Source organism: Mirounga angustirostris, unplaced genomic scaffold, assembly GCF_029215605.1.
Source record: "Mirounga angustirostris isolate CCGP_5_RB_7025 unplaced genomic scaffold, mMirAng1.0.hap1 SCAF_11, whole genome shotgun sequence".
Classification (NCBI taxonomy): Eukaryota; Metazoa; Chordata; class Mammalia; order Carnivora; family Phocidae; genus Mirounga; species Mirounga angustirostris.
Window position 1 is genome coordinate 16,268,320 of NW_026991719.1, and position 20,863 is coordinate 16,289,182.

At 35.6% G+C, this 20,863-nt stretch overlaps 1 protein-coding gene across 11 annotated transcripts in view; it reads right to left on the reverse strand.

Moving 5' to 3' along the window:
• Positions 1-20,863, reverse strand: part of RPS6KA3 (ribosomal protein S6 kinase A3) — a 116,113-nt gene that overhangs the window by 34,476 nt on the left and 60,774 nt on the right. For all 11 annotated transcript variants that reach the window (XM_045875752.3, XM_064573864.1, XM_064573862.1 and 8 more), the window contains 7 exons: positions 17,549-17,630; positions 8,857-8,937; positions 7,940-8,019; positions 7,231-7,337; positions 3,097-3,134; positions 2,749-2,891; positions 2,501-2,571 (listed from right to left, as the gene is read on the reverse strand). In XM_045875752.3, coding sequence (XP_045731708.1) covers positions 2,501-2,571; positions 2,749-2,891; positions 3,097-3,134; positions 7,231-7,337; positions 7,940-8,019; positions 8,857-8,937; positions 17,549-17,630 — 602 coding nt within the window. The remainder of the gene's footprint in view (positions 1-2,500; positions 2,572-2,748; positions 2,892-3,096; positions 3,135-7,230; positions 7,338-7,939; positions 8,020-8,856; positions 8,938-17,548; positions 17,631-20,863) is intronic.

The window sequence follows — 20,863 nt, forward strand, 5'->3', positions numbered from 1 at the left end:
TAAAAGTTGCCACTGCTCCACATCCTGTCAGCACTTTATATTGTCAGTCTTTTTATTGGTAGCCATTCTGGTGGGTATGCAGTTGTAGCTCATTGTATTTTCTGATTAGTGAGGGTGAGCAACTATTTATTGGCCATTAAATATCCTCTTCTGTGAAGTCCCTGCATCTCTTACTCATGTTTCTATTGGGCTGTCTTTTTCTTATTGATTGACTGGAGTTCTTGATATATTCTGGATACAAGCCCTTTGCTGGTTATGTGTCTCAAATGTTTTCTTCTACTCTCTCAATGGAATCTTTTGATGAGGAGTTAATCAGTTTTAATGTAATAATAATTTATCAGTCTTTTCTTTTATGGCTAGTGCTTTTTGTAGCTGAAGACTATATTTCCACCCAAAGATCATGAAAATAACCTCCTATACTTTTTTTTTTTTTAATTTATTTGACAGAGAGAGAGAGACAGCCAGAGAGGGAACACAAGCAGGGGGAGTGGGAGAGGGAGAAGCAGGCTTCCCACAGAGCAGGGAGCCCAATGTGGGGCTCGATCCCAGGACCCTGGGATCATGACCTGCGCCGAAGGCAGACGCTTAACGACTGAGCCACCTAGGTGCCCACCTCCTATACTCTTATAGAAGCTTTTTTTTTTGCCTTTTTACATATATTTTACCTATTTTTGCCTATTTGCATATATATGTAAATATATATATATTTGTATGCTTACTTTGGCAGCACATATACTAAAATATATGTATATCTGTAATATACTTGGAAATGATTTTTGTGTGTGGCATGAGGTAGGGATTGTTTTATCTTTTTATATATGATTTTCCTAGCATGATTTGTTTAAAAAGGCTGTTACTTCCCTACTGTTCTGCAATTTCCAATGGTCATAAATCAAATGTCTATATATATATACAGTTCTGTTACCTGGCTCTCTATTTTATTGCACAAGTATATTTTCTATACTTCTTTCAATGACATTTTGTCTTAATTAAATTTAGAGTAAGACTGGATACTTGGTAAAGCAATTCTTCCTATCTTGATTTCTTTGGGAGCGTTTTAGCTATTCTTGGTCCTTTGTACTATATATTAGAATCAGTTTATCAAGTTTCGTACAAAAAACTTCTTAAAATTTAAATTCCATCTGCATTAAGGCTATAGTTATGCTGTCCAATATGGTAGCTACTAGCAACAAACAGCCACTGAGCACTTGAAATACGGTTAGCCCAAATTGTAAGTGTAAAATGCACCCTGGAAAAAATATAAAATGCACACTGAGTTTCAAATAAGTATGAAAAAAATGTATCATATGTCATGAATCATTTTCTAATGTTGATTATATGTTGAAATGATAATATCTTGTATATATTGAGTTAAATAAAATATGTTACAATTAATATTTTTTTACTTTTTAAATGTTGCTACTAAAAAATTTAAAATTAAGTATGTGGCTCACATCACATTTCTATTGGAAAATGCTCATCTATACAAACCCACATCTTTACAATACTGTGTCTGTCACAATGCGAATATGGTACAACCTTCCAGGTTATTTTGGCCTTTTAAATTTTCTTTAAATAAAATTTCCTAGTTTTTTGCATAGAGTTTTTGTATAACTTTTGCTAGATTTAGCCCTAGTTATTTGAGTTTTTTATAGTATTGTAAAGACTATCTTTTTAAAAAATTCCATTTTCTGTTGTTAGTATATAGATATGAAATAGATTTTATTTATTGACCTTTGATCCAACAACTTTGCTAAACTCTTATTAATTCCAAGAATGTATATGAAGATTTGGATTTTCTATGGACACAATCTTGTTATATAACAATGACAATTTTACTTTTTTTTTTTTAAAGATTTTATTTATTTATTTGACAGAGACAGAGACAGCGAGAGCAGGAACACAAGCAGGGGGAGTGGGAGAGGGAGAAGCAGGCTTCCTGCCGAACAGGGAGCCCGATGTGGGACTCGATCCCAGGACCCTGGGATCATGACCTGAGCCGAAGGCAGTCGCTTAACCAACTGAGCCACCCAGGCGCCCTACTTCTTTCTTTTTAAACCTTAAACCTTACTTCTTTTCCTGGTCTTACTGTACTTGCTAGTATCTCCAGGACAATGTGAACGGAAGTGGAATAATGGATGTCCTTCTCATATTCCAAATCTCAAAGGTGAAGCTTTCAATATTTTAACATTAACATGAGGATTATATGAGTACTCCTTTGGAGATGTAACCCAGAGCCCTGGATGCCTGGGTATTTCTGCTTGGGGCAGGGGCCTTGTCTCTGGCCATACTTGGTGGTGGGCATGAATAAAGGCCAAAGGCTCCAACATTTGTGTGGCCAGGAAAAAAAATAACATGAGTACTCTAAATCTACGGGGCTTGTTCATATTTGAAACACATTAATATTAACATCCTAATATCGATGAATAAAATTTCATATTTTAGTTTGAAGCATTTATTTTTAAATCTCATCAAAACATATCCATTAGGGAGTACTTACTTAAGAATCATAGTCATTGTTTCTTTTCGGTCTTTTCCTTGGAAAGGTAGTGTACCAGTGAGCATTTCAAACTACAAAAAAGGCAATATCATCAGAGGTATATTAGTTAATAAGTACAAAATCTCAAGGCCAGAAAGTAAAAAAGCATCATCTTAATTCAAACCAAATCTTGTAAAATTGCTATATAATAACAAGTGATTTATAGTTCTACCATATTACTAAACTCAAAAAAACACCCCAATCCTTACCATTAACACACCAAAAGACCACCAATCTGCACTCTGAGTATGACCTCGACGATTAACTACTTCGGGAGCCATGTATTCCACAGTTCCACAGAAGGAATATGCCTTCTTTTCATGGTCAATAGACTCTTTACTTAGGCCAAAATCTGCCAAAATAAATATAAAATTCATAAATATCCTACAATAATTTCCACATTTAAAGTTTAAGCTTTGAGTTCTAATATTTACATTTATTATTAAAAAATTCTAATCCTAGTTTTCAAGGCAATGTGTTAGTCAATATTTGTACCACAATCAACCTCAAAAGAAATTATGTAGAAGAGAATATTTTAATAAAATGAGGATTTTTACCTGTTAACTTGATGTGACCTTCTTCATCAAGAAGTATGCTGAAAGAAAACAAAGTCAGAAAATCTTTTCAAACCACTAGATATTTATAGAACCTGGAACTGAAACTATGGTGTTAAGCACCAGATCACCACATTTGTTCTAAAATATTGTTTTAGACTGTGAATAGGGGAAAGGTAAAAAGGGAGAAAAATGTTTGGGACACATATATATAACAAAACCCAAAGGCAAAGCCTTATAAATGTGTATTAAGGGCACCTGAAAACTATTAGGAAAAGAACCAAAACCTATACTCTAATTTCTAGTTGCTCTTTCCAATGCCTTTCTGCAGAGTTGGCCTAACTAAAATCCCTAGCGCTTGCACAATAGACAGAGGGTCCACATATTTAAGTCAATTGCATAAAAGTTGTCATTTTCTTGGTCATTTTTTGGGCATCTGACTCAATCATTCTTTCCTAGTTTCTCCATCCAATCCTCTTTTTCTTTTTTTTAGAGCAGGGGACAGGGAGAGGGAAAGGGAGAGAGAATCTTAAGTAGGCTCGATGCTGGACGCGGGGCTTGATCTCACAACCCTGAGATCATGACCTGAGCTGAAATCAATAGTCGAACACTTAACCAACTGAGCCACCCAGGCACCCCCTATCCAATCCTCTTTTTTTTTTTTTTTAAGATTTTATTTTATTTATTTACTTGAGAGAGAGACAGAGAGAGTGAGAGAGAGAGCACAAGAGAGGGTGGGGTCAGAGGGATAAGCAGACTCCCTGCCGAGCAGGGAGCCCAATGTGGGACTCAATCCTGGGACTCCAGGATCATGACCCAAGCCGAAGGCAGTCGCTTAACCAACTGAGCCACCCAGGTGCCCTCCAATCCTCTCCTTAACACAACCTCCTTATACCCCTTGTTTTTCACTGACCCATCCCTTCACTGTATACATTCTCCAATGTTTTCTCTCTTTCTCAGTAAACTCTGAGCTTCTAGGTTTGACCTTATTCATCTTGTAGCTTAATGCCTGGCAGAGTAGAGACAAATAAGAAACGTATGTTGAATGCATGGGGCCAGTCTACAAAAAGTCAATAAGGCATTCCAAATAGTTTGGGCTTCTCAAGGGCACTGAAGATCATAAAAAGTTTATATGCATGAAAGGTAGAGATCATCAGATCTGCATTTTCATAGAACAATTTAGAGGGGAAAGTAAAGGGTATTTAGTGAGCTCTTAGATATGGATCATGATAAAGAACAAATGGAGAAGATACTCAGGTTTCTGGCTTTAGGAGATACTTGAGTGGAGAATAATGTCATTAATTAACAAGTTATAGGAAGGGATAAGTACTAGGCTATAGGCCAATAATTCTATTTCTGGATAGGTATTTTAGTATACTGACTTGAAAGGCCAAGTAATAAACTGCTTCACTTATATTCAAAACCATTTCATAACATAAGCATTTCCTTACTTTTAATTCTAACTAAAAAAAATGTGAAAGCCAAATTTTGCTATATAAAATTTTACTATGTCAGAAATACTTACCAACCTTTCTACATCAATTCAAATAGGATTACAATAAAGTTTACCACTGAGGATAATTCAGTAGGGACTTATTTTTCATGTCTTCTTCGTAAGGGACTTATGAAAAAAATACAAATCTTAATTATGCTTGATTACAAAGCAGACCAACCATTTACGGAATATAAAGGGAATTATTAGGTATGGTGGAAATCATCCTCCCTTCTGTCTAATAAATGCATGAAAGACAATTCTAAAACTTCAAATTACTCTTCATAATTTTGAGAAAAAAAGAGAACATAGCTAAAAGAACATTACTTATGCCTTCTATAGCAAATGGATTTTTTTTAAGATAATCATGCCCATCCTTTATCTTTGAAAGAAAAAGCCAACTGTATTACTCTCAATAGGCAAAGTTTCCTTTCAACTACTACTAATAATTTTCAGCCATATTTATTATAACAGAGTTCTGGTTTAAAAGAATGTGGAAAACCCCTTATAGTGCATAAAACAACTGGTCTAAAAATTGGGATTTCTTCCATGTTCTATATGATGGTATATACTTGAATTATTTAAGAACTAAATGTTATTTCAATTACTGGCGTCATGTAGGCATCTTTGTGAAAAATCTCACTTCTTACTTATATTTGATCTTATTCGACTTTAAGAAGGGCCCATGCTGTATACATAATTTTATGACCAATGCTAATCCAATGTTTACAATAAATACATTCAACTAAATGACATAAAACACTAACACATTTTTATTATGAATGTTTAAGCTTATGTTTATAGTAATTTTTTTCTTCTAAGGACTATATGCTTGAATATTTATTCTCACTGGGAATTATATTTTGTGTCTTGACAGTTGGAAATCAGGAAAATGATGAGAAAAACTTAATAATTATCTGAGGAATAACAACGGAGCCATATGAAACTTATCCAAAACCAAAATGTATGAAAAACAAAAGTAAAATGTGAAAGTATAATTTCTAAATGATCATGTAATAGGATTCCAAAGGATCATTTCCTGTTTCCTTCTGTAATATATAATTTAAATTTTGCATGTAACATTTTTTTTTATTATTTTTTTAAAGATTTTATTTATTTATTTGACAGAGAGAGAGTGTGCGAGCACAAGCAAGGGAAACGTGGGCAGAGGGAGAGGGAGAGGGAGAAGAAGGCTCCCCACTGAGCAGGGAGAGCCCTATGCAGGGCTTGATCCCAGGACCCTGGGAACATGACCTGAGCCAAAGGCTGACGCTTAACCGACTGAGCCACCCAGGCACCCCATATGTAACATTTTAATGTAAGTAATATCCAAATTCTTTTTTAAAAAGATTTATTTATTTATTTGAGAGAGACAGAGAGAGCGCGCGTGTGAGCGTGAATGGGGGGAGGGGCAGAGGAGAAGGAGAGAGAAAATCTTAAGCAGGCTCCATGCCCAGCACAGAGCCTGATAAAGGGCTCCATGTCACAACTCTGAGATCATGACCTGAGCCGAAATCAAGAGTTGAACACTTAACCAACTGAGCCGCCCAGGCGCCTCAAATATTAGCTTCTTGATACTTGCTACTACAAAAACAATGGGAAATTTGCTCAACTCACACTAAAAATTTGAGATGATGTGGAGAAGAAAATTTTCAGGGGCTCAGGTCATGACCTCAGGGTTGTGAGACTGAGCCCCACATCAGGCTCCATGCTGGATGTGGAGCCTGCTTAAGATTCTCTCTCTCCCTCTGCCCCCCCTGCTCATGCATGCTCTCTCTCCCCCTCTCTAAAAAAAAAAAAAAAATTCAATAAATGGTATTTGAAGGAAAGCATTAGCTCTATGCTATCCTTCATACCAAAAAATTTCCAGACGGAGTTAAAAGTAAAAAAAGAAACCATAAAATAAGAAGAAAAGTATCTGATTATGGGATTGGAAAAGTTTTTTAAGAATAAAAGTCATGGAAGAGATCACAAAAGATTGGTATATCTGACAGAGAAAAAAATACTTGTGTAGGTAAAAATAGAGTAAGTTAAAAAAATTTTTAAAGATTTTTATTTATTTGAGAGACAGTGAGAATGAGAGAGAGAGAGAGCACATGAGAGGGGGAAGGGTCAGAGGGAGAAGCAGACTCCCTGCTGAGCAGGGAGCCCGATGCGGGACTCGATCCCGGGACTCCAGGATCATGACCTGAGCTGAAGGCAGTCGTTTAACTGACTGAGCCACCCAGGCGCCCCAGAATAAGTTAAAATTAAAAGACAAACTAAAAAAGCTATTTGCAATATATGTCAAATGGTTAAATTCTTAATTTCTAAAGGTCCCTTACAAAACAATGGGAAAAAAATATTCCAAGATAAATGAATGAAGGCCATGAACAGAAAAATCACAAAAATACAAATTGCCAATAAACATATGAACATGGATTTCAACCTCATTAAAAAAAAATGCAAATGAAGACAAGGTAACAATAACAGATATTATGATTGGCAGATTTTTAAAAGTATGAGATTACACAGTGTTAGCAGAAATGTGAAGCACAGGCACTCTAATGTAATTCTTGTGGTAGTTCTACGAAGTAATTTTATTTTTTATTACCTCCTAAATAATTATATAACATTGTATTCAACTTAGTAGCATGATTCCTTACTTTTCTGGTTTTAAGTCTCTATAGATTATTCCCAGGCTATGTAGATGGTCTAAAGCAAGTGCAAGTTCAGCCAAGTAGAATTTGACATCTTCTTCTGTGAACATCACCTAAAATAAAATAATAATTTTTCTGTCTTATTCTCTTTCTGTGTCTGTAGTTTTTATTTAAAATCCATCCTAGAGTTTAAATATTCAAAAAGTTATAAATATGCTAATCACATGTAGTTTTATCGACAATTTACTAATGAAAGGAACTTGCAAAAATGATCGAATCAGTCAACTAATCACTTTCTAAATGCTAAATGTGCAGTGTGGGGGAAATAATTTTACATATTGTTAAGTAACATCTATATTCAGATTGTGCCATTGTTGGCCTACCACAGTAACATCTTAAAAATGAAAAACGATCTTTTAAATGCATACTGAATTTCCACTACTAATTGTTTAAGGATATCTTGATATATTATTGCTTCTGAAAAATTGTAACTAAAAGAAGCAGGACAAAAGACAAAGACAGTTTATCAATTTAAAGTCCTACTTTCAGAATAACTTCAAAAGGTAGGAAAAGAACTCTTTTTGGCTCTAATTCCTTAATGTAAGACTCTTGTACCACTACAGAAAATACGATAAACATAATATTGAAATATAACAAAGCTTTAGTTAAAATAGGATGCGTATAGATAGATTAAAAATAGAGATTAATTACATACCTCTTTGGATAAGCGTGTAAACAAATCTCCTCCCCTGAGAAAATCCAAAATAAGATACAACTTCCCTTCAGTTTGAAAAGCTGAATGAAGAAATGAAAATTTCTGTTTAACCACCAGAGTTTATTTTTTTGGCTTACATTAGGTCAACTGATTCACAAATAAATATTATTTTTAAGCAAATTAATGATTATATCATAGATCTAAACTGATTTTTACTGAGAAGATAACCACTGATTGCTCCTAGTTTCCATGTGGAAATGTTAAAGGCAGTGTTTCTCATCATGGAACCACTAGAACATTTGTTGCATTTTCTTCAGGCAATAGTCTCCCAGGAATATAGTAGTTTTAAAACATGTGATCAATAAGAAAAATTCCCAACATGGTTACTTAACCAGGAAACAAAATACAAGAACCATGTCACTTAAGTGCAGGAAAAATGTGGGTTGGCTAGCTTTAATTACACATATTAAGGGTATTTTACCCACTGAGAAAACTTTACCCACTGAGAAAAAGTACATACACCTTTGGGGAAAAGAAAGGTGATAAAAGCTTCAGGATGTTGACATTAGGGTTCTGTCTTGTTTTTAGGAAAAGTTGGGCTAACACATATGGACTATAAAATGCTGGTACAGTTATTAATTATTATAATAAAAAACAATTATTATGATTTATTATGAATTATTATGAAAACAATGATTATTATTACCTATTCCTATGGCTACTACTCAGAAACATAAGTATAAATGCAATAAAGGCTTTTAAAGTTTAAGAAGTAATGGCTTAATTTCCATGACTTTATCTGTTAAACACATATAAATATACACAAGTAAATATTTATATACATTAATATATCTGAATGCACTCAGGGAGTGGGGGATCAAGTGGAGGGATGAGGCTGCAACTGGTTCATAACTTACCATAATGCAACTTGACAATAAAAGGATGATTAACTTCTACCAAGATATCACGCTCCATTTTTGTCCGAACACGATCTCGAACTACAAAATATTGTACATATGGCTGTACTACAATAGCTTTCAGAGACAGTCTTTAAAACAAAATCTCTTTGGTGCCTATTTTAAATAAAATTATGCTAAAATGTGAATTCATATTTTTATACATACCAATAAAATTATTTATATGTACAAATAAAACTATTAGTCTTGAATTTTCAAAATTAATATTTTTTTATTAAATTATACAAATTTTGTTTATATTTATAAAATCTGTGCTTTAGGTTAAAAAAAACCAGAGAACATATCAGATGTTGAATCAGATGTTGGCTTTAACATTAAATTTACAAGTATTTTATTTTATTTTTTTTTAAGATTTTTTATTTATTTATTTGAGAGAGAGACACAGCAAGAGAGGGAACACAACAAGCAGGGGGAGTGGGAGAGGGAGAAGCAGGCTTCCCGGGGAGCAGGGAGCCTGATGTGGGGCTCGATCCCAGGACCCTGGGATCATGACCTGAGCCGAAGGCAGACGCTTAACGACTGAGCCACTCAGGTGCCCCAAATTTATAAGTATTTTAATCAAAGTTATGAAAAATGACCAAAAAAGAGTAACTTTTTAAAAATGAGGCATCCCAATGAAATATTAAAATACACACAAAAGAAAATGCAATAGGTTTCACTACCCCTACCAACCCTATCAACTCATTTCAACAAGCATTCATTAAGCATCTGTAAAGCATGACAGACATGGTGACGGATGGCTGTACCCAAAAGGTCTATTTTGGGGGAAGGAGGAAAGGGAGAGGAAGAAAAAATAATGTGGTGCAGCTGAAAGAGCAAAGGCTTTATAGAGTTAAAAAAAATCGGATTCAGATCTGTGTAATCTGGGGCGCCTGGGTGGCTCAGTTGTTAGGCATCTGCCTTTGGCTTGGGTCATGATCCCGGGGTCCTGGGATCGAGCCCCGCGTCGGGCTCCCTGCTGGGCGGGAGGCCTGCTTCTCCCTCTCCCACTCCTCCTGCTTGTGTTCCCTCTCTCGCTGTCTCTCTCTCTGTCAAATAAAATAAATAAAATCTTAAAAAAAAAGATCTGTGTAATCTTAAGCAAGTTACCTACTTAAACTCTTTGAGCCTCCGTTACCCCTCACCTATAAAATAGAGATAACACCACTGTACCTTTGTGGGCTGTGTGACCATTTGAGATAAGGTCTGTACATCCCAGAGCCTGGTATATAGGAGATATTCAATTAAATGGTAGCTATAGCACCATGAATATGATAAAGGGATAAAATGACTTATAACTAGCAGTAAGTAGTACAGAAATTCAGAGAAGGTAAAGATGAGTTTTACTTGCATGGGAAAGCAAGAAGGAAGAGGTGGAGTTAGGAACTTTTGGAGTGGAATTTAGATGGATATGAAGGATCAGGCCTAAAAAAGAAAAGTCCAGGTATGCAAGCAAGGACATGGAGGCATGCATGAGGAAAAGAAAGGAACCAAATCGGTATGGAAATTGGGGAGGTGAAACTGGGAAGACCCAGATTCTTGACAATTGGTAATGGCAGATAAATTTATTTGATCCTGTAGGTAAAGCTCTCTTTTACCAACTAATGATTTCCTGAGCAAATTCTATGTACCAGGTACTGTGAGATACAAATACAAACAAAATAATCTTCAAGGAGCTCATAATCTGGTGGGAATGACAGACAACTAACTAAATAGAATACATTCTGATAAATATTCTGTGTTGGTAGCTCAATGGATTTAAGTGGTGAAAATAATCATTCATTAAAATTTTATTATTCTTTTCTGTTGCATAATAAGGATAAATCATAAATGACTTGCAATCTTCAGGCCAGAGTGACTGAATGGTTATGTCAAAGATTAAGCAGAAAGAACAGGAAAGAGAGTCTTCTGTGGGGGGAGGGTAGGGACAGAGAGAAAGATGAACTGGTATTCTTTTCAATATAAAGTGACCAGATACTCTCATGTGCTCTCTCTCTCTCTCTCTCATTCTCTCTCTCAAATAAATAAATAAAATCTTAAAGTGACCAGATATTTAAAACACAGAAATAAGACCCCTGGAAAAAAGAAACAATATAAAAAAAAATCCAATGTTTCCCATTCTACCAGTTTTCCACTTCCAATTAAGAGATTTCGGTGCCAGTGACTGAAAATGGGCAAACCAGATATAGAAATCATTTTGCTCTTGATATCTATAAAGCTCTGTCTTTTAAATGACTTGTCCAGCAAGTATATCAATTTCATTATCTTATCCTATCACAATAACTCTGGTGTGTTCTATCCAACAGGCCCCTTCTATTATTTCTATGAATGAGGTTCATCACCTAGGTCTGCTGATAATTCTGTTCCAGTCTAGCCCACATCTGTGCTTTTCCTACTGCTACCCATATGATCTTGGATTCAGTTTCTATTACCTTAAAGCTGGATTCCAAATTTCTATCTCTTTCAATAATTATACAAAGATTACAAAGCTTATCATTTAGAACTTAACTCTCTGCTCAGTGAGCAGCAAAAATACCCATCAATGTATTTACTGTATATCCCTCATCTATTATTCTACCACAATAAAAAGAACAATTATTTGGGAGTCAAGAACTACAGGTTTCAGTGGCCTTGCTAGTAACTAGATGAATTACCTGGTCAAATTCTTAACACTGCTCAGGGACTTCCAGCTTTCTTCTCTATAAAATGAGAGGCTAGAACAAGATGATTTTTTTCTATTATGATTATCCTGTGAGGTGGTTTCCTTACATGTAACACTGATGAGAACTTGTTTAGTTGAAAATGAGCAGCGAGATTTACTTACTCAAGAATTCCTTCATTTTGTCTGAGGCAGGACTGTGTAATAATTCTAATCTGGTTTCTTTTACTCATGTAAAGTCCTACATCATGCTACAATCAGGAATTTTGATTAGGATATACTGGTTTAGAAGAAGGCATGTTTTATATTGGTTAAACTCTAAACCCTAAAATAGAATTTGTTAATAATGACTCATGCTGGCAAAGCAACTACATTCCTCTGAAATAATTTTTCTCATATAGTAGTTATTAGATTTTAAATCCTCCTTGACTTGAACCTAAGAGTGAACAAGAAGAAATGCTGTTTATGTTTCTAGGGTTATGTATTTTTTTTTAAAGATTTTATTTATTTATTTGACAGAGACACAGTGAGAGAGGAAACACAAGCAGGGGGAGTGGGAGAGGGAGAAGCAGGTTTCCTGCTGAGCAGGGAGCCCGATGCGGGGCTCGATCCCAGGACCCTGGGATCATGACCTGAGCCGAAGGCAGACGCTTAACGACTGAGCCACCCAGGCGCCCCTCTAGTGTTATGTATTAAGAAACTTTAAGGCCCACAGACTATTGTATTAGGACAAAAGTCCCTACAAACTCAACTTAACACTACTGACTTCTATTTGACCCCATTTATTGTATTAATAGGAACTCTGAAATAGAAAGAGACTTCTGGTTAAACATAAATGTTTTACTTTCTACTTTCTTCCAAAGTCCCACTGAAATCACTATAATGGAAAAATTATGCATAAAATCACAAGGACAAAGAACAGGAGAGGAAGCAAGAGCAGATGAGTAAGTGGTAACTTACACAGTAGATAAGAGAATGCTAAAAGCTAAGCCTAAGGGAATGAAGTCAATGAGAAATAAGGAAATTCTTGCCATAGAACTCATTCCAATTGGCTATTTGGTACCTTACTCTTTTTTTTTTTTTTTAAGATTTATTTATTTATTTGGGAGCGAGAGAGAGAGGAGAAGGGCAGAGGGAGGGGGGACAATATCAAGCGGACTCCCCACTAAGCATGGAGCCCAAAGCGGGGCTTGATCTCACGACCCTGAGATCATGACCTGAGCCGAAACCAAGAGTTGGGACACTCAACCAACTGAGCCACCCAGGTGCCCTGGTGCCTCACTCTTAACCAACTGAGCCACCCAGGCGCCCCCTGGTGCCTCACTCTTAAATGTGAAAAAGTTAGCAAAGGATCTCCAGGCACTTGAGGAAAGGCTCTAAAGATGAAAAACAGTTATCAAAATAAGCAGAAAAAAGGGAATAAAGGGAAATAGAGATAATGTAAAGAAGAGGGGAAAACCTAAAAACCAACCTTGTAATTTAAATACCCCAACAGAGCAAAGACCATACGGTACCCATGAAACAAGAAGCTTTAAAAGGCGTAGGGGGGAAGGAACCAGTATCTTCAACAAATAAACTACAAAGAAAAAAAACGGAGACAAAGTTCGTGGATTAAAAGACCTAAAGAGAAATCAACCAACTACAAAATAGAGCTCTTCTATAGATCTCGATTCAAACCAATTGCAAAAAGAGAGATGAATTACAACAACAGCACAACTGGAAATTCAAACATTGATTAGACATCTATATTAATTTTTTAGGTATAGTGATAGAGTTGTATTATTTCTTTTAAGAATCTTTATCTTTTAGAGATACATACTAAAATATTTACAGAAGAAATTGTACAATGTCTAGGATATGCTTCATAGTATCAAGAGAGGGGAAAAGAAAGGACACAGATGCAAAAAAAAATTGACCGTGAGTTGAGAAATGGTGAAGCAGCAAGGAGGGTAAATGGGGGTTCTCTATATTCTTTTGTTTCTTTCTGTAAATGTTTGACACTTGCCATAATAAAAAGTTTTTAAAAATAGAGAACAAGGAAAATCTAGGAAATTAAAAATGCTGGTAGAAACAAAAACGTCAATAGAAAGTTTGAAAGATAATTGGTAATATTTCCTAGAAAATAGAAAAAAAAGACAAAACTGGAAAACAGTAAGGAAAAAGATTAAGAAATGATCCAGGAAGTCCAACATATTCAAAGAGCAGGAGTTACAAAATGGGGAAGAAAAGACAAAATACTTTGCCAAAATTGAAGAAATGAGTTTCTAGACTGGAAGAGACCATCCCATACCTGGTATGGTGAATTTTAAAAGTTCACACTAAAGAAATACCACTACAAATTCGAGAACACCAGGGATAAAGAATAGAGTGGTTCTAGACTTCCAAAGAGGAAAAGCAGCTTACGTACAAAGGAATGGAAGTCAGTATTGCAATAAACCTCATAATTGCAAGACAGGAAACTGGAAGACAATGGAAACAATGCCTTCAAATATCTGAGGGAAAATTATTTCTCACCTAGAATTTTACACTCAGCCAAATTATAAATTGAGGGGTAGAATAAAGGCATTTTAAGACATTCAAAGTCACAAAAATTTTACCATCCATTCACCCTTTCTGAGGTAGCTACTAGGAGATGTGTTCTACCTAGACTGGTGAGTAAACTGAGAAAGAGGTAGACACAGAATTTAGAAAATGAGATCTAATACAGCAAAGATGTGAAGGTAATGTGACTCCAGTATACTATTTGGCTTACTTAGGAACAGTTCTTATAAAGCTGTAATAATGTGGGACACATGGGTGGCTCAGTTGGTTAAGTGTCTGCCTTTGGCTCTGGTCATGATCCCAGGGTCCTGGGATCGAGTCCCGCATTGGGCTCCTTGCTCAGCGGGGAGCCTGCTTCTCCCTCTGCCTGCTGTTCCCCCTGCTTGTGCTCGCGCACTCTGTCTCTCTGGCAAATAAATAAATAAAATCTTTTTTAAAAAAGAAAGCAAGCTGTAGGGCGCCTGGGTGGCTCAGTTGGTTAAGCGACTGCCTTCGGCTCAGGTCATGATCCTGGAGTCCCGGGATCGAGTCCCGCATCGGGCTCCTTGCTTGGCAGGGAGTCTGCTTCTCCCTCTGACACTCCTCCCTCTCATGCTCTCGGTCTCTCATTCTCTCTCTCTCTCAAATAAATAAATAAAATCTTTAAAAAAAAAAAAGAAAGAAAGAAAGCTGTAATAATGAAAACATTACTGGGCAGACATGAAAGGTGGAATTATGTGTGGGTGGTAGCATGAAAGAACTAAATCCTAATCTGCCATGTTAGGAAGTCAATAAATTATGTCACCAAATGAAAACAATCAAAGAACTGCAAAAAAGAATATTGAATATGGAGGTAAATGACAGAAATAGCAGTTAAAGAGATGAAAGTCATTGTCTCTGAGGGTCGAGAATTGGAATAGGGAGAAGGGTTGGTAAGGCAATGCTATTTTGTAAGATTCTATATACATATTACTTTGAAAGAAATTAAAATTGAATTTAAGAATGCATTAAAGTTATCTGACAGCTTACAATTCCAGTATGTCAAATACTTTCATTTTCCAGGGTTTCTTTTATAGCTTATATCCATATAATTTTATATACTTGTGGTAGCCAAATTTGTTATAATTGTTCACTTACATATTTTCATTAAGTTCATTTTGGGGATTATATCTGAAATATTTCTTTTAAATAATATCCTATTAAATGGTATACTATAATTTTTAAACATTCCTCTATTTTCAATATTTGTGTGATTTCTAAATTCTCAACATTATAAATTAATGTTGCTGCAAGAATTTTCAAGTGCATGAATTCTTTCTTTGAGATTATTTTCTCAGGTTAATTTAGCAGCAATAATGGCTCTCTGTATATATTGCAAAACCACTTTCCAATTTATGTTGACATTATATGAAATGATAACATTATTTTACATGTATTTCTTTATCATCAAAATGGAACATTTTTCCAAACATTATTTTATCCCCCTTCATAAAATTCATTCTGAAATCCTTTTAGGTAGAGGTTGTAATGCTACTTTTCAGGACCTCCTAACTCAATTATTCCTTTTACATTTATTAGTTGGAATTCCACTATAAGGAAGAGCTTTCCCTTGCTCCCCATTACTTAATTTATGGATCAATCCATGGATTTTTGCTTTATTCAGTGGTTTATTCTAGCACTATCATTAATTATTGCAATTTTCAAATTGTCCTAGATTTGGCCCGTAGGAGCCCTGTACTCATTCCTTGTATTATTATTTTCTAGTATTTGAGGCAAGTAATTTCATGATTTCTTATTTATACTATTTTTCATTGTGTGAAAGGCTAAAATTTTTGCAGTGTCAATCTGTTTATAACTTGTAATTTGCTCAATATCTGTTCACAAGTTTCCTAGATATGTTAAGTTGTAATATTCAGTTAGATTGTTTGGTTAGATTGTTAGATTTTTTTTATGGCATAGGGTTTAAGAGAAGACTAATTTTTTTTCCAGGTTGCTCAGGAGTATTTCAAACAAAATTTGTGAAACCATTATTTCTCATTGTTCTGTATACCTGGTTTGCCATATAGCACAGCACATATTCTCTTTGATGTGTATGCTCTTCAAATGAAATTTTAAATAAAGGAAAATTCAATTGGAATCTTGATGATATAGAGCTAATTGGATGGCTAGATGAATACTGAGATTCTTAACAACAGTTAGCCTTCTCTAAAAGGAAATGGGCATTTATTTCCTTCCCTGATATCTTTTAGGTTTTTCAGTTTCATAGTTTCCTTTACGTATATTATGCACAACACAGATCCTATTAAATATATGAAACCTACTCTTGTTGTTTTTGTGAATGACCTCTTTTGTGTAAGTTCCACCAATGTAGTTTTATAACTTGGGAGTAGGCATAAAGTTATACAAGTAGTGATATAAAGTAGGGCACTGAGGATATAATTTAACTCCCTGGTCCTAGCAAGAATCAAGTAAGTAGTGTGCCAGTTGCAGAGACTAGATAGGAAAGAAAATACATTCAGGAAGGGAACAAGAGAAAGGAAGCAAAGGAAGGTGTTTATAGAGAATGGTGGAATTTCTTGGAATAAGGATATCCAGGGTAGGTGAGTAACTGGAAAGAATAACATCAGAAATAATAAATGATCATCACAAATATTCCTTCCTGAATATTTTATTATTTTTTATTTTAAGATTTTGTTTATTTATTTGACAGAGAGAACACAAGCAGGGGGAGTGGAAGAGGGAGAAGCAGGCTTCCCGCCGAGAAGGGAGCCCAATGCGGGCTCGATCCCAGGACCCTGGGATCATGACCTGAGCCGAAGGCAGACGCTTAACAACTGAGCCATCCAGACACGACCCCCCCTTCCTGAACATTTTTAAAAGCTTTAAAATTACATGTAAATTGCAGAGGAAAAAAATGATGCTGGGAATCAATACATTAACAACTACAGCTTATGTGGTAAAATAACCAAAACTACTAAATAAAAGATTTAAGTATTTTTAAAACTATGTATAATTTCTTCTAAATGACTACTTACCTAAAAGAATCAAATCCTATATAAGATTCTTCAAAATCAGAGGCTTAGAATAAAAACTTACTTGGAGACCAGAAGTCAAGATGATAAAGTCCTTAAGATAAAAGCTATTTTGCATTGGGTAAATCAGTAGGTTTTCAAAACATTAAAATAATCACACTGATTTGAAGATGAATCAAACCCAGTTTGAATTTTCTAAACCTCTACTTGCATAAACCCAAGATGAATTTATAATACTTCTTTTGTAACATGGCAACTCCTATTCTCACTAGTCATATGATTCCTAGCCCAGTAGGAAAAATTCACTAAAAGTCTAAATTTAAAGACAGTAACAGGAACAGATTCAGAATGTAAGTAATTGGCCTAGGAGTCACTGGAGATCTGTTGAGACCTTTCAGTTTGCTTAGACTATGCAAACAGTATAAACAGTTGCAGCACTCACCTTTCAATGTGGCCTTCTTCAATACTTTCATGGCATAAAGCTGTCTAGCATCAGAGCCTGAGATTTTTTTGACTAAGAAAACCTGTATTTAAATGAGAGAAAATAAGTTTTACAAAGTATCACAAACTATGCCATTGTTAAAAATAAGACCCTTTCTATAATACAGTGTATTATTAGAGAGACTCTGATACACTGTAGATGCTTATTTTTCTTATGTAACAATTATAATTACAATGAGTTGTAAACAGTGGTAATAACTTGGGGTGTCAACATAAGTGAATACATTGTTTTTTTTCTTTTTGTTGTCTGCCAATGCCCAGAGCATGTAATATATAAGTCACAAAAATCTTTAAACTGTGTAATTAAAGTCTAACATGTTTAAAGTATAACACAAGTGGTCATTGCTCTGCTTTTAACAAAACAAAAATTCTTCCGATTTGATAAAAATTGTCACACAGGAGTTCCCCTTGACCACCATTTTCCGTTGATACAATTATTCACTGATAATTGGTCTTGTCTATGTATGAAAACTGTACATAAATTTCTCATCGCTGGGAAGAACAATTAAAACACACTGAAGAAGCCTATTCACAAATATTTAATGTGACAAGACAGAACCCTACCTTTCAACCTTTTAAAAATCAAATTATCACATATACCTAAATATGAAGAACACAGTTCCTAGGTATGTTACTGAGCCTCTTGATTTTCCAAATTATTTTTATCTGCTTTCAAAATATAGTGTGAAATTTATGCAAAAAGAATAAAGTCTGCTCTAAATAATTCATAGTCATGCTATAATATGGCTAATACAAAACTATAAATCTTTTCTGTTCATTTTGACCATTAAGTTTGTGATCTTTTTTTAAAGTTTTTATTTAAATTCCAGTTAGTTAACATACAGTGCAATATTAGTTTCAGGTGTACAATATAGTGATTCATGATCTTTTTCATTCAATCTTTAAACATATTTGCTAAATGGACCTGAATTTGAACTTTTTTCTTCTATTCTTTCCTAGCAGTTGCTATTGAGTTGCCACAGATGGGAAGAGAAGCAATTATAATTGAGAATTAACTTTCAGGTCAGCTCTCAATGATCTGCACTAGCATGCCAGGCTATTAGCAAAAATAAAAAAATGCTACATTCAACTGATTCTAGGGCGAGGCAGAGTTCCTCACTTTGAGAAGCTGTGCCAAAGGTGATTGGCAATGACCTCAAAAGTTTAGTGAAGAGCACCACAACTTGCATAGAAACCCTGATGCATTGTGTGTTCCTCTCCCCAAATCACTCCCTCTTGTCCCTTCCATGATGCCCCACCCTTTAGTTCTTTTTAGCCAGTTAGTAGTGAGCCCAACTAGGGAGAAAAAAGCATTCTTAATCAGGTTCCTAAGATGGAATGATGTTCAAATGTTAAAGATAATCAGAGATTATTAATATTTTTGAACAGAAAAAAATTCTAATTAGGTGGAGATAATTAGGATTTATCTGGTATTTATTCTTAAGATTCCCTAATCAAGCTTCTTTGTGCCATTCCACAAGAAAAGTTCTCCTTGTGGATTCCAAACTTTTTTCACCCTTCTTTGAAAGTACCTTAACACTTTTCAGCACTTCTTAGTTTACAAAGGACCTCCACAAGCATTTGTAATACGTCATCATGATAATTTTGGGAGGCAGGCAGACTAAGGAATGCCTATTTATAGCTGCCCAAGCTAGGGCTTAGAGAGGTTAAATAATTTGACTAGTGTCACGGTGGAGGTATTGGAACAAGAACCAGGCCAGCCACCCAGTTCTGTGCTCTTGCTCAGGCGCTCTTAATCTGTTCCCTCTGGCAGGTCACCAGTTAAGTGTAGCAGGAGCAGCAGTGGTCCCAGATGCCATCGGATCTTCCCCAGCCAGAGCATTCATGACCTTTCGAACTCCCCCATGAAGCTATTCTAAGCTCTGACAGGTCATCCCTGTTTCCTTGGCTTGCACGGGCTTTTTAGGATGAGTAAGAAAGGAGACGCCCTGTTTTTAATGTTTGCTATTTATAGTAAGGTATTTAAGTTACTTTTAAAGAAATAAAGGGAGATGCATGCTAACTACTGGCAACTTAAATATTGTGTTCCCTGAAAATCTAATGTATGGAAAGAAACCAATCTATTTGGGTTTACCCATAATATGACTGCATGATAATACAATTTCATAGCAGATATTATGTGCTTGGCCTTTTATCATTTAATTCTCCCTACTAACCTCTGAGGTCAGGACTATTATTTTATCATTACTTATTTCCAGAATTATATGCTAGGCACTGTGCTACTAGCTCAATGCTGAGACATGGTACAAAGCATGTCCCTTGTACTCATGGAAAGAACACATAGTCTAGGGGAGGAGATAGCCAATAAACAAACAATTACACAAATGAAAAACTGCAATTGTGGTAAGTGCTGTGAAGAGGTATATAATGTTCTGACAGAGTAAAATAGAGGAATATGACTTAGAATGGCAGAGAAGACTTCTTTGAGATCATAAGCATGAGAGGCGCTAATAAGATGAGGAAAGAGTGCGGCGGGGTGTTTCACCCAGAGGGAAACACACGTGCAAAGGCTTTCTAGTGGGATGGAGCCAGGGGCTTAAGGACTGAAAAAAAGGGCCAATGTAGCCAGAACACAGACAGTGAAAAATATATGAAGTGATGTTGTTCAGGTAGCTAGGCACCAGAACAAGGGGCTTCTCAGCTGTCTTAAGAGTATGTCTTTATCCTAAAGGCTAAAGGAAGCTACTGAAGTATAAGATTAGCTCTTGTTGGCTGTTATGTAAATAGTGGCTTAAGGAAAGAATAAATTTGGGAGTCCCAGTTAGGAGCCTCCTTCAATAGGCCAAGGAGAAATGGGGGTGGCACAGGCTAGAGGAGTGGTAGTGGAGAAGGAGAAGACAGGCATGATTTGAGAAATCTTTATTAAATCAATAGGACTTGCCAATAGTTTAGATTGGTGGGGAGAGGCAAGCAGAAAAGGTGGGCAGTAGGATATGTCAAAAATGCCTCCCAAGTTTCTATTTGCTTAACTGGATGCCATTCACAGTTGCAGAGAAAAATAAAACAGGACAGGTTGGCGGGGGGCAGGGGAAAATCATGACTTTGGTTGTAGACATGTTGAGTTTAAACTGCCTTTGAATCATGTGAGGAGAACAAAATATGCAGCTGGACATAAGAGTTCAGAGCTTAGAGGCACGATCTAGATTGGAGAGAGAAATCTGTCAGGACAGCTGTATGTGGGTTATAATTAACATAGTGGGCATAGAGAAAATAATTAGTAGGGAGTATAAAGTGA